This window comes from Psammomys obesus, unplaced genomic scaffold, assembly GCF_907164565.1.
Source record: "Psammomys obesus unplaced genomic scaffold, mPsaObe1.curated_primary_1811, whole genome shotgun sequence".
Taxonomy (NCBI): Eukaryota; Metazoa; Chordata; class Mammalia; order Rodentia; family Muridae; genus Psammomys; species Psammomys obesus.
In genome coordinates, this window is record NW_026586589.1 from 6807633 (window position 1) to 6822262 (window position 14630).

General features: G+C 40.7%; 1 protein-coding gene across 2 annotated transcripts in view; it reads left to right on the forward strand.

Moving 5' to 3' along the window:
• The window catches only part of Samhd1 (SAM and HD domain containing deoxynucleoside triphosphate triphosphohydrolase 1), a 35808-nt gene that overhangs the window by 1861 nt on the left and 19317 nt on the right, over positions 1-14630 (forward strand). For both annotated transcript variants that reach the window (XM_055602203.1, XM_055602201.1), the window contains exons 2-6: positions 3246-3312; positions 6044-6116; positions 9804-9964; positions 11098-11213; positions 12793-12863. In XM_055602203.1, coding sequence (XP_055458178.1) covers positions 3246-3312; positions 6044-6116; positions 9804-9964; positions 11098-11213; positions 12793-12863 — 488 coding nt within the window. The remainder of the gene's footprint in view (positions 1-3245; positions 3313-6043; positions 6117-9803; positions 9965-11097; positions 11214-12792; positions 12864-14630) is intronic.

Sequence of the window (14630 nt, forward strand, 5' to 3'; positions counted from 1 at the left end):
GATAGCCAAAGATGTTAAGTAACTTTCCAAAGTCATTAGACAATACAGAGTTGGACTAAAGGTTAAGTCTCTGGATTCCAGAATTCATTCCAGTTATTTCTTTATTTCTTTCCTCCTCCTCCTTCTCATTCTTCTCTTCCTCCTCCTCCTTTTTTCAAGACAGAGTTTCTCTGTTTAGCGTTGGCTGTCCTAGACTCACTTTGTAGACCAGGCTGGCCTCAATCTCACAAAGATCTGCCTGTCTCTGCCTCCCTGAATGCTTGGATTACAGGCGTGCACTCCAGTTATTTCTTAACTAGTATTCTCACTAAAAATTACTGGGGAACATATTCCCATACCCCTACTATTTGGGAGACTGAAAAAAACAATCAAAACTTCCAGTCCCAGGTCTTCAGCCCATCCAAGGATACATTAATGAGGTCTTATCTAAAAACAAAACACCATCGGAGAACACAGGCAAAATTAGGAAATCAGCTAGGAGCAAGGGAAAAAATAATCTACCCAACAGAAAAAGGAGTGAGAGAACAAGGAGAGACCATTAACAACCACCCAGTGAATACAAGTAGAGCAGTTCCATCTCAATAGGAAAATTAAATAAACTGGTTTTTAGTTTAATAATTAGAAAGGATTATCAGGTGAAATATGTATACCAGTAAAGTCGATAGACGTGGCCATTGGCTCAGCTATGGACTATTTGGCAGTACTTTCTGGCTTACAGTAAATAGTGATGGCTAACATTTATTATGTATATACGTTATATGAAGTACTGTTGTACCCATTTTGCAAGCTTATGGTGCATACTTATAATCTCAGAAGTGAGGAGGCAGGGACCAGTAGGATCCTAAGGTTTCCTGGCCGAGCACTCTGTCTGAATTGTACACATAAGCTCACACAGACTCCTATACACATAAATGAAAACGTGAATAAATCTTAGAAAAACAGGAGTAATTAAGGAAGACACCTGACACTGACCTCCAGCTTTCAACAGGCAGGTGCACAGATGTGCAAATGCACCCCCACACAAGTGCACGCTCATATAAAATGTATTATGAGTTGTATATGTTGTAGAATATAAAGTGTCCATTAAGAAAGATACCGACTTTCGTCATTGAGAACTATGTTTAGGATACTGAATGGGGAAAAAATTGGTTATATGACAATCTTTTATATGTCAAATTACATAATTGTATATAGATAAATGCGTTATCTCAAAATGTTAACAGTAGGTATCAGCTTGAACTTAAGTAAACTGGCGTTTTGTACTTTTTAATATTATTTGGACTTTTTACATTGAGTAACTTTTTCATGATAGAAAAGATACAAAACCTTTTTTTTTTTTTCCTCAGAAAAACACTTTTCATTTTCTCTTGTTATGCTGAGAAAGAAGGTTTTTGTTTCTGTGAAATAGTTCAGAATTCTCTAATCTCAGCTCAAGAAGAGCTAGAATTAGCTATTTGGAAAGAAAAAAAATATATGTTCATATGTGTATATATAATTCTTTCAAAACAGATTATTGTGTACTCTCAGAGGGTGTTTTGTTTGTTTTTAAGATTTATTTATATTTCTACAGCATTCTGTCTGCATGTGTGCCTGCGTACCAGAGCTCACTGTAGATGGTTACGAGCCACCCTGTGGTTGCTGGGAACTGAACATGAGCCACCCTGTGGTTGCTGGGAATTGAACTCAGGACCTTTGGAAGAACAGCCAGCATTCTTAACCTCTGAGCCATCTCTCCAGACGCCCCTCCACCCCAACAAGAGGATGTTTTAGAAATAAAACTCTGGGTACTCCTCAGTCTGGTTTTGACTAGATGATTCTAAGAACAACTGGTTTAAATTTAACCCCGCCTCCAGCCCTGACTTTTAAAACAGGAAGCTGCTGACCTGGCAGAACCTCACAAATAATTAGGTTCCACTTTACTGTTCCCATTGTCTTCCTCACAGATAATTAGTAAATGTTCATCTGCCTCATCAAAATAGTTCTTAGGTTAGTTACCTAATTAAGATTTTAAAAGTAGAGGATCAAAAGGATGGTACAGGCTGGGGAATGTAGCCCAGCAGTAGAAGGCTTCCTTGCTATGTACAAAGACCTGGATTCAATCCTTAGGAACCTTTTTCTTTTCTTCTCTTTCTTTCTCTCTTCCTTCCTTTCTTTTCTTCTCCTTCTAAAAAAAAGTGCCTTATCCCAGAGATAAGGCACTTGGGAGGCACTTGGGAGGCAGGGGCAAGTGGATTTCTGTGAGTTTGAAGCCAGCCTGGTTTATAGAGTGACCATAGTGAGTTCCAGGATAGCTAGAGCTACATAGTGAGATCCTGTCTCAAACACACACACACACACACACACACACACACACACACACACACACAAACAAAAAACCCCATAAATAAAGAAATGAGGTAGAGAAGGCTAGAGAGATAGTTCAGTGGTTAAGAGTGATTGATTGGTCCGTAATTACGAGGACGGGAATTCAGATCTCAGCACCCACATGACAAGATGAGAGTTTCCTGTAGGCGCCAGTAAGCCCATCTGTGAGGTGGGATACAGACAGGAAGAGGATCGCTGGCAATTGCTGCCAAATGCAAGTTCAGGAACGAGACCTTGGCTCAGAGTAACAGGCAGAGAGGGTAGAAGACACAGCACTCTCCGTGTGTTGGGATTGGTGCATACATACAGCATACAGACATAAATTAAATATGTACATATTTAATAAGTATTTTAAATGATTTATGTTTTATATCTTATAAATATACTACATATAGTCTTAAGTATATCAGTGTGTGTGTGTGTGTATGTGTGGTTTAAAGTATGATGCATTTGTGTCCCAGTACCTGAGAAGCATTGGTTCCAAGACCCAAGCAGGTAACTAAAATCTGATGTTTAAGTCCATTACATAAAATAACAGTGTTTTCATCTAACCTGGGTACACCCACATCTGTATACTTTAAATCATACTTATAATACCTCATAAAATATAGCTATTGTACAGTAGTTTTACATATTATGTACAATAATGAACATAAGTATTTATATGTTCAGTACAGGTACAGGGCTTCTTTCTGAATATTTTTCATTAATACCATAACTAAGGAATCTGTGGCTACAGAAGCCTGACTGTGGGTCACATGGTTTTACTGCTGTCATGGTTCTTAGTCAATAGAGGCTGAGTAAATTCTGATGGATTCAAACTGAAAGAAACTGGAAAATACGTGTTGTGAAAATTGAGTTTACTTTTTCCTCTTCCACAGGAAATAAAGTCAATGGCTCATTTCTGCCCTTTTTGGATGAGAAAAGTCTGGAAAATCTTGGAGTAAGGTAAGAATAACAAAATGGCTGTGAGAGTGAGAGCAGACACACTTTATTTGTCATTCACAGACAAAGCTCAAGATCTCGGGCTCTACCCATTCTTGTTTCAGCACTGTGACATGTTTTAAAGTGCCTGATGCCCTTGCTGTATGGATCTTGTGTTTAGATAGACATGTGGGGTTTAGTTCAAAGAGCTTTTCCGATGAGCATTTGTGAAGTTTATAGTGACCAACTTTTAGTCTCAAATTCAGAATAATTGGATTATCACACTAGAAATATAAAGGAACCAGCAAGAAAAAAATCAGCAAGAAGTTCAACGTTACCGCTCTTTTTATTGTAGGTCTTCTTAAGACTGTTTGAGAACTGGGTGTGTCTGTGTATATAAACTGTTAAAGCATGTAATTGTTCCTTTATAGCTTTTGTACACACATGTCTGCAGATATCTCTGTGTGTGGCTGCAGGTTCTGGGATGTAAGAGTTGAAATCCCTTTAAAGATCTTAGCTGAGTATTAACTGTGGTATGGAAGTATAAGCCAAACAAACCTTTTCCTTCCCAACCAAGTTGCTTTTGGTCATGGTGTTTCACCACTTCAATAGAAACCCAACTAAGACAACCTCCCAAAAGACACTGGCAAGTCGCTTGTCTACTTCCAGTAATTCCTACATTCAACAGAACAATCTAGAATCCGAGGTGAGGATGCACTGAATGTTTTTAAATGTTGAAGGAGAAGGGAAAGGAAACCTCAAGGCCTCCAGAAGAGATAAGAACTGTAAGAAAAAGGGATCTCAAAGCCATTACAGTGAACACCTAAAAGGAAAAATATCCTTTCTTGTAGGAATAAAAATTATGCGGATGGAATTCTGACCTACACCATCAGTTTCTCAGTTTTAAAAATTATACTAACAATCTGGCATTATGTTTAAAAATTATAAACAAACTCATAAAACTGCTCATAAACAAACAAACAAACAAATGGGCTCACCTCACATCCTGAGAGGACCTGGCTGGACTGGGCAGCATAGAAGAGAGAATCCATATTGCTGGGATCAAGGTTTCTAGATGAGGGAGAAAGTCAAAGGTAAGAGGAGACATAATGCAGTAACTAGGAAAGGTGAAAGTGCTTAAGGTGATAGATAAAATCCTAAACCATCTATGGAGGCATAATGTGTGAATTAGTCCAGACTTCATTTTTCAATAGTTGTTTTCCATGGGACACTAGTACCCCAAAGGAACAGCAAGTCTGCGGTGGATCCCCCTGCCTCTGCCTCTGCTGGGATTGAAGTCGGGCCCTAGTCCCCAACTACTGTTTCCAGGCTATACACCCCCAAATCCTAAGCTCTGTGTTGGAGAGTCCTATTTAGACAAACAGGGGAGTCCTGTTTAGACAAACACTTTTTGTATTACTTAAATTTTTGATTAAATAGTGATTTATGAAGGTTTTTCTAGAAAGTGAACATTGTTTATTAGGAGGACTGTTGTGAGTTCCAGGTTAGCCTCGGCTACACTTTAAGTTCCAGGCCGGCCTCGGCTATGGAGAAAACACACACACACACACACACACACACACGCACGCACGCACGCACGCACTCACACACATTCTAAGGTGTATTAATTTTGTTCCTTTCTAATTTATCAGCTTAATAATGTCTCTGTACATCCTGTGAAAATCATTCCTATATTTAGTTTTTGCCGTGAGTTTCAGTACAACAAAGAGGCCAATTGTGGTGCTTCTGACTTCAAGTCTATTAAGACTTTTAACAAAATATATATTTTTCATCCTGAAAAAAGAGCAGTAGAATGGGCAGGGATGCTAATGCCTACTGCTGCTGTTTTTGTTAACATCTCAGCCAGATGTGTTCAAGCACTGAACCATTGCTAATGAAGCAGGATATGATAAGATTCCAAGCAGTTCAGGTAGAGTTCCCATAAGGTTATGTCCCCGGCTGGAGAATCATAGATAAGGGAAGATGAAATACAAAACTTAAACCCTCACAGATGCTAGTTCATGCTTGAGTCCTAACTCAGCAGAAGGCTGGATGGACTCCCTTGGTTCGGCAGGAACCTCGTGTAAGCAAGCTCAACAAAACACCAACCAGACCACTCCTTAGGTAGGTAGGTTATTGGGGGACAAACTGATGGGCTGCATCAGAGAGTAGAGAGCAGCCACCCAGTGGAGAAAAGCAAGTGGATTTGATGTGACAGTCCACAGGGTGGAGGTCCCTGAGCTGATGCAGGCTGTTAAAGGTTAAATGGAAACTAGATGACCATCCAAGGTAGAGACAGGTAGTGGCTGTCCTGACCAACAAAACAAAACAACAACAACAGAATGATGTTATGAGGTTGCTGAGGAATGCGGAGTTGAAGTTTCTGTTTACCTGGTAAGAATCTGGCCTGGGTTGAGCCTGGGGCATCCATGTAGGCCATTGTCAGCAGCATTGTCATTTTAGGGCCCTGCTTTGTGACCTAACACTTTTTTTTTTAATTTTATTTTTATTAATTACACTTTATTCACTTTTTTTTTTATCCCCCCGTAAGCTCCTCCCTCCTCCCTGACCTAACACTTCTTATGGGAACAGAGAAAGTTTCTGGGATTATGTTTGAGTTATTGGTTATTCCTTCTAATCTGTTTTTTCTTTTTATTGGTGTAGATACTCCAAAGCTGCCCACATGCTTCCAGTACCCCTGGAATTATTACTAAGCCAGCACTGATATGTTTACTTATTGTTGTTTCAATTTTAGTTCCTCGGAAGAGAGGAAGAGGATGATTGACTGTATCAAAACACTGCCTCAATCTCACATTGATCTAATGAAGGTAAGAGGACTCTAGCGCACAAGCAGCATTGACTTTATATAAATGGTCTTTTGTAGCACAAGTTAAAACTTTGATTTGCTCATGGTCTCTCACACACTGAAACTGTGAGACCCCAGTCAAATGATTTCTTTTATACATGGCAATAGAACAGTAATTAAGACAAACCTTGTCAGCCAGGTGTAGTGGTGCACACGTTTAATCCCAGTCCTGAGGAGGCAGATCTCTGTGAACTTGAGGCCAGCCTTGTCTATAGAGTGAGCCAGGAGAGCCAAGGCTGCACAGAGAAACCCTGTGTCTTAGGATCTTATTGCCGTGAAGAGACACCAGGAGCTAAAGGAAACATTTAATCCGGGCTGGCTTATGGTGCCAGAGGTTTAGTCCATTATCATCATGGCAGATGACATGCAGGCAGACATGGTGCTGAGAGGGAGCTGAGCGTTCTGTCTGCGTCTCGATCTGCAGGCATCAGGAGACTCTGTGTAACTGCAGGCTTGTCGTAAGCCTGTGTCAGACCTCAGAGCCCGCCACCCAACAGTGACACATCTCCTCCAGCAAGGCCACATGTCCTATTAGCACCACCTGCTATGGGCCAAGCATTCAAACACATGAGTCTGTGGCGGCCATGTCTATTCAAACCACCACACCCTGTCTCAGAAAAACCAAACAAACAAAACTTGGACTTACGATATCATCTTGTGTGTGTGTGTATGTATGTATGTACATAGTACATACAAGTGTCATAGCCCAAGTGCAGTGTTCAGAAGACAACTTTTGAGAGTCAGTTTTCTCCCTCCACTATGTGGGTGCTGAGGATAGAATTCAGGCCGTTGAGTCCTGGCTTCAAGTGTCTTTACCCCCTGAGCCATCTCTCTAGCCATGTGATATTATTCTAGTCATCTGCATTGACACAAACGTCCTAGTAACCTGCAAACATAGGATTAATTTTATTTGTTAGGTGTTGTATTTGGTCATTAATATTTACTATTAATTTATCTTTTAGTAAAGCTGTGGTTAATCCTAAACAGCTATATAACCAAGTCACCACACAGAGACTAGAATTTATTTAATTAACCTAGAGCACAATGCTGGGCAATAGTTATTCCATCCTAAACCTCCAAGCCCACATCGTTTCCTGCTATTCAGATTTTACCCATTATAATTGCTTTTAGTGATAATCTTGGGTCCAGTCCATCTCTCCACGTTGTTCCAAGACCTCTCCTCCAGCCTCTGCTCTCCCAGCTTCTCTCCTCTGCTTCCCTCCTCCTCTCCCTCCTACTCCTTCCTCTCCATTGTTCCACATTGGGGGTGGTTGTTTTATTTTGGCATGTTTACACAAAGTTGAGACAGGTGATGCTTAGAATAAGTATCATAATGCAATGTCCAGATTGAAACCAGAGAGTGGGGGAGAGAAATCAGCATTTGAATGAACAAGGGTAAGGTGTATATATTCCAAAAGAACATTATACCAACAATTAAGTTTTAATTTTTATATCTATCTATCTATCTATCTATCTATCTATCTATCTATCTGTCTATCTATCTATCCATCTATCTGTCTGTCTATCTATCATTTTTGAGAGAGTAGCTTACTACATAGCCCGGACTAACCTGAAGCTTGTTTTGTAGACCAGGCTGGCCTCGAACTCACAGAGATCCACATATTTCTGGATTAAAAGCGTGCACCACCATATCCAACAAGTTTTTATTTTTCAGGTTTTATTTAATTAATTTTTTTTCTGTGTTTATGGGTGTTTTGCCTACATGTATATCTTTGTACCACTTTCATACATGATGCCCATGGAGGCCAGAAGAAGGCATCAGTGCCCTGGAACTGGAGTTACGGGTGGTTGTGAGCTGCCGTGTGGGTGCTAGGAATTTTGTTTCTCTAACTCTGGACAGAGTTTACTGTCTCTCCCAGAGTACAGGAATGGCTCCTGACTGATTTCTTACCCACTCTGCTTGGCATGTACAGTAGACTAAACAGTTAACGGGACTGTATTATCTCGCTGGTTAGAACTAGACTAGAATACCACACAGCTGCTACAAGTCATAAGTAGACCATGTGACTATGTAAGGAATCATTTATGTCAAGTAATAATAGTAAAAATAAAATGACCACCAAGCAATGATGACATACTCCTTTCGTCCCAGCACTTGGGAGGCAGAGGCAGGTGGATCTTTGTGAGTTTGAGGCCGGCCTGGTCTACAGAGCTAATTCCAGGACAGCAAATGCTACATAGATAGATCCTGTCTCAAGAAGCCAAAGATAGATAGATAGATGTGACCAATTATAAAATAGTGGTCAAAACACTTAAATATCACATGTATTCACTAAACATTAGGAAGAGAATATATAAAATTATATGACATTATTTTCAATAAGTTAATACTTAACATTAAAGAAATAGTTTTTAATGTTCATCAGGGTGTGTGAGATAGCTCAGTGACAAGCCTGACACCCTGAGTTCAATCCTGAGGACCCACATGGTAGGAGAGGACCAATTCATTCAGGTTGTCCTCTGACCACCACCCATACAGTGGACACACACACACACGGTGTGTAGACACGTGATCAGGCAAACAGTCACATAATAAAAAACAAACAGAATCTCCAGTAAAAATTCTTTTAGCTGTTCATTAATAAAATAAAGCCATTTAAGTGATTATTATTCGGAAAACCAAAAAAAATGATTATCATATGAAAGCATAAAGTGCTCACTGTTCATTTTGATGTTAACTGTTAAAGGTTTTCTTGTTTCTGTGTCTGTGTGATGGAGCGGCGTGGATGTGCCAGTGTGGGCATGTGGAGGTTAGAGGATAGCTCCCTGGAGTTGGTGCTCTCTTTCTACTCTGTGTCCCGGGAACTGAACTCAGGTCTGATTACACAGCAGTTGCTTCTATCTGCTAAGCCATCTCTCCAGCTCAAAACAGAGTTTTCGCTGAGTCCATTTTTCAAAAATAACTTAAATTTATTTCTTTTTAATGGATTTAGGATGAAGTAAGTATTTTATGAACAAGTATTGCCACTTGAGAAATTGACAGTAAAGGTGTTTTAGGCTTAAATGGATTAAAAGTAGGTTATATAATTTCTTTGACAATCTTTAGTAGCAAAATATGTTCTCACTTGTCTGTGGTGGTCAGGTTGATCTTCTGTTAGGAGGAATAGGTGTGTTTATGATTAAATATTTAGAGATCACTGAACGTGGTCTTATATGATAAGGATGTCCAGAGGATTTCATTTTGGTAATCTTGGTTCCTTCTCTTCCTGTGGGCTTTGATACCATTCCCTGAGTATTGTTAGTAATGATAAACTTGGTGTAGCTTATGATAAGCATTAAAGTGACTTACAGAGCAGGATTAGAAACATTAATATTCTCCAAGCACACATGGTGCACAAATATAAGCAAACACTCATAAAATAAAAAACGAGTAGAATATCACAATTTTTTTATTTTAGTTGTTCATTAATGAAATTGAACTATCAAAGTGATTATTATATAAGGATAGGTAATGTTCACTGTTCGTTTTGATATGAAAAAGGAAATTGTATATATTACAACATTAGCTGTTAAAGGTGGTTTTTAAAGTTGTATTTATTGTTTCTGTGCATGTGTGAGAGAGGGACATGCATGTGCCTGTGCGGGCATGCGGAGGTCAGAGGACAACCTTTTAAACATAATTTTCCAGGTGTTTAATGATCCCATTCATGGCCACATTGAGTTCCACCCCCTCCTCATCCGAATCATTGACACACCCCAGTTCCAGCGGCTCCGATACATCAAGCAGCTGGGAGGCGGCTACTATGTCTTCCCCGGAGCTTCTCACAACCGGTTTGAACACAGTCTAGGGTAAGAAGGGAAAGGCGGGCGAGGGGAGCATGCCACCTACCCCTGCTAGCTCATTTGCTCTCTCAGGGAGCACTTCCCACAGTGTGAGAAAACTGAGACCTTGGATCCCTGCTTACCAGGTTTTGTTTATGTGTTTTTTAAACTACCTCATATCCTTCCAAAAACCCAATGTCTGTTGGATTAAATACTTGTCTGTGAATACTTGAACTGAATAGGGTTGGCTGCTGGCATAACTACCTGTAAATTCTGACTACTATTCCTTTAATCCCTTTCTAAGTCCTTTCGTTTCTTTTCCTCTGGGACAGGGCTCCACCCCAAACTCAGTGTCCTCCCTCCTCATCTCCCAAGAACTGAGTTTCTGGACACACGCCACCGTGCCTGGGTCCTATTTTGTGGTTTAGAGTCACCCTTTTAAACGAAATAATTATGTCAGGAAATATGGAAGTTAGAGGAACGCTTGTAAGCGGTGAGAGGGTCGTCTTTGTGTATGCGGTGAAGTTGGAACTTTGCTGTGCATTTCCCGTTTCGTGTAGAGCTGGGGGAAGTGGACAGAGAATAATTAGTAGTTAAATATTCGTTTGTTTTAATTTACTTTGTGGTTTTCATTTTGTTATCTAGGCTTTTCTCTTTCTCCTTTTGTTCAGGGTTTCATTAAACAGCCTAGACTGGTCCCAAATTCGGGAGTCATTACAGGTGTGTGCCATCTGTCCAGGTCCAGTAGCAAGATACATGTACCTATACTGAAATCATAAATGGTATTTATTGAGCACTTACTAGAACCTTCCAGGGCACAAATTATCTACCTTTTAGATCTGAGTTCAGGGCAGAGGAAAGAAGATTTTTTTTTTTTTTAAGGACTTCCTTTCAGAAAGAAGTGTTGGGGAGTGCTTTACATTTGTTCTACCATTTGTTTATTTTGTTTTTGTTTGCTTTGCTGGGGATTAAGCCCAGGATCTCAAACATGCTTGTCAAGTGTTGCAGAGAACCACATCTCAGCCTGCTGAGCCCCTGCCTTCCTTCTGTATTGGAACATCACAGAGCCAATTCTCAGAATCAAAAGTTTCAAGTTGCAGTTATCTCTCGTCTTTCAAACCAAAATGTGACTTTTGGTCTCTTTTTTTCTTTTTCCACAGGGTGGGGTACCTGGCAGGATGCCTTGTACGAGCACTCGCTGAAAAACAGCCAGAGCTGCAGATCAGTGAGCGGGATATTCTCTGCGTTCAGATTGCGGGACTGTGCCACGACCTCGGTAAGCTCCTCAGGGCCAGTGTGTCCTGTAAGACCCAGCATGCTGCCTCTGCTTGGCATTCAGAGCTCAGCCTAGAAAGGAAATGTACAAGTATCTTCATTTTTCTTTTCTCCTCCTTGCCCCACTTCGGTTTTTCGAGACAGGGTTTCTCTGTGTAGCCCTGGGTGTCTTGAAATTTACTCTGCAGACCAGGTTGTCCTCAAACTCAGAGATCCACCTGCCCCTGCCACTAGGATTAAAAGTTTCTGCCACCACCACCTGGCAGTATTTTAATTTTTCATTAATCACGGTGTGCCTTGGATTCTTTCTAATATTATTGCTAAGGACAAAACATTGCTATTACTTCTGAATTTTCCATATTAAGTATCTTTACTATGTCACATAAAAGGTATTATTCACTTACCTATTATTAATTAATTTGTGAGACAGGGTAACCCAAGCTGTCCTAGAACTCACTATATAGCCCAGACTAGCCTCAAACTCATGGCAGTCCTCCTGTTTCTGCCTCCTGAGTGTTGAGATTACAACCATGAGCCACCGAGCTGGGCTGAAAGGGCTTTCTGACAGGGAGTTTTCTTACTCTGTCTTTAGGATAATGGAGGTGTGATTTTTTTTTTCTTTTATCCTTCTCATTGACTAAAATTGCTTTGATTTCTTTGTTAAACCCATCCCTTTTCACAACTACAACCAGTTTAAGAAATACTTCCCTGACTCACTGGAGGTCTTAGGCCAATTAGATCCAAGCAGAAGAATATCATCCTTTTCATCCTTGAGAAAGAAAAAGACGACTACCCAGCCTCTAGTTACAGGAGAGAGAGTGTGCATGCGTGAGCTTGTGTTTCCGTGGACAGGTTCTAAAGGGACAGAACCTGTTTTTCTGTCAGCATTCTGTTCTGAGGTTTTTGTAGGCTCAGTTACCCTTCTTAGAAGATAGTTGGTTCTTGTGTACTTTTTGGTTTTTGTTTTTGGTGATTGGACTCAAATGTAGGACCTGTGTGTGTCAGTCATTGGCTCTCCCAGTGAGCTGCAACCCCAGCCCTAAATATGTAAACCTTGATTTTTATTTTATTATTTTATTTTATGAAAAACTCTCAGCATTCCTTGTAGTTAATACAAAACTGCAGACTGATCTAAGGAGGGTTAACTTTCCAAAATGGTTTTACCTCTTATTGTTTTAGAAAATTGAAAGGACAGATTTGTCCTTTTCCTTTTTTGTTGTTGTTTTTTTATTCATTTACAGATGATCAACAGTAGCTATTAATATTCAAAATAAACTAATATATATATTAGTTTAATATATATATGAATATATATATATGAATTCAGGTTTTGGGGGGGATGGAGAGATGGCTCAGTGGTTAAGAGCACTGTCTGCTCTTCGAAAGGTCCAGAGTTCAATTCCCAGCACCCACATGGTGGCTCATAGTCATCAGTGCCCTCTTCTGGTACACAGGTGTACATACAGGCAGAACACTGTGTATGTAATAAATCTTTAAAAAAAAAAAAAATAAAGAGAACTCAGTTTTTACCAATTTACTTTTTTTTTTTTTTTTAATTTGAAGGCTGCTTTTGTTTTTAGGTCATGGGCCATTTTCTCATATGTTTGATGGAAGATTTATCCCGCTTGCTCGCCCAGATAAAAAGTGGAGGGTATGTATTCCTGTGTTCCCTAGTTAAAGAAAGAAACAGAATTTCATCTAGTTATTCAGTTAAACTCTCTGTTTTTCCTCTTCGTGCTCTAGCATCCTTCCTGGAACAAGTGTTCAGGGCTTCCATTTCCATGTGTCTGTGTCATTCAAGCCTGGAAAAGCGGCTTCCCTGCTTGTCAGTGCACTTTCGCCTCTGCCGTTACATTACTGTCCAGTTTGTCTTTTAAAGCCCAGCTGCCATGAGGTTAGGTGTCATCTGTTTTAATAATGGAGCTTTTGTTTTTAATACAGGGTTTTCCTGTACAGTTGGGAATGGCTTTGAATGCTGTCCTGCCTCAGCCTCCCCGATGCTGAGAGTGTGTTAGACCCTCACTTCAGGCTTTAACTGAGCCCTTGGTAATTGCACATTTGCAGGTGATGAACCCGTACACTTGGAAGCAGTTTCTGAGGAATGAAGTTAGCCTCCCAGTTTCTAGCAACTGGAGTAGAAAAGCACAGAAAGCTCCATACATGGCAAAGAAGTTTCTCTCTGCCTTCCCTTTTTTTTTTTAAAGTAGAATTTACATCCAATAAATTATGCAAATTTTTGTTGCATTGGGTTATTTTTGTTTTGTTAGTCTCACTGTGTAGACCAAGCTGTCCTTAAAACTGAGAGATTGCCTGCTTTGGTTTCTCTAGAGTTGGGATTAGAGGCATGCGCCATCACTCCCGGTTTAACCTGAACACAGCTGAGTTGAGTTTGACACGTTTCCACAGGCAGTCAGGGTGTAGACCATTTTCATCCTTTGGAAGATTCCCTTGTGCCTTGCCTTTCTTTCTGTGATGTGGAGGATCAGACCCCTAGCCCTGCACACATGAACTGCGTGGCCCTGCCACAGCCCAGCCCCTCTTCCGTGTCCTTTCAGAATCAGTTCTCCTCGGTCACCTCTGACTGGCATGGACATAGGTTAGTCTGTCTGTTCTTACAGTTGGTATCTCAGTTTCACTTGTGTTCACGAATCTGTTGCGAATATGATTTCCTGTTGTTTGCACTTTGAGGTTTTGGGGTGTGGGTGTGGGTGCGAGTGACTTCCTCTAATGCTCTACCCATTTAAAAAGTTGGTCAGGGGCTGGGAGGGCTGCTCAGTGGGCGAGCCCTTGCCCAGCAGCTGAGTCTTTAGGTTTGGTCTCCAGGGCTGCCAGTGCAGTCAAGAATAGACGCTGCTTCATGCCTCATAATGATTATGAGGTTTGTGTGTGTTGAATGCCGAGGACGGCTTTTCACTGCTAAGGCAGTGTCCTGGTGCATGAGCCGCAGCTTGTCTTTTCTTCTCTTGATGAACTTTGGGTTTTTGCCTCAGGGCCACACTACATCTAAGGCTGCTGTGCGTGTTGTTGTAGAGCAACTTTGTAGAAGTGCATTCTCGTGTCTCTTCAGTGAATACCCCAGAGTAGGAGTACTGGGGCAGGGCGGCTTCTCCAGGGTGTTTGATCTGTTTTTCGCTCTCGCCAGTGGTGTGTGAAAATTCCAGATGTCAGGCTACAGCCTTACCCTGGATGAAAGCCGTAAAAGCCATAAAACTGGAAGTTAGGTCTTTGCTCACCTCCTCCTACTGTTAACTTAGCACACTTTCTTTTAACACCTGCTCACTTTCAGCCAGTGTCCAGTACAGTTAGGGAGTTACTTGTCCAGAATTTTTAATTTTTTCTCTAATAGGATCTAGGAACCACTCACCCATTATTGTGTGTGTGTGTGTGTGTGTGTGTGTGTGTGTGTGTGTGTGTGTGT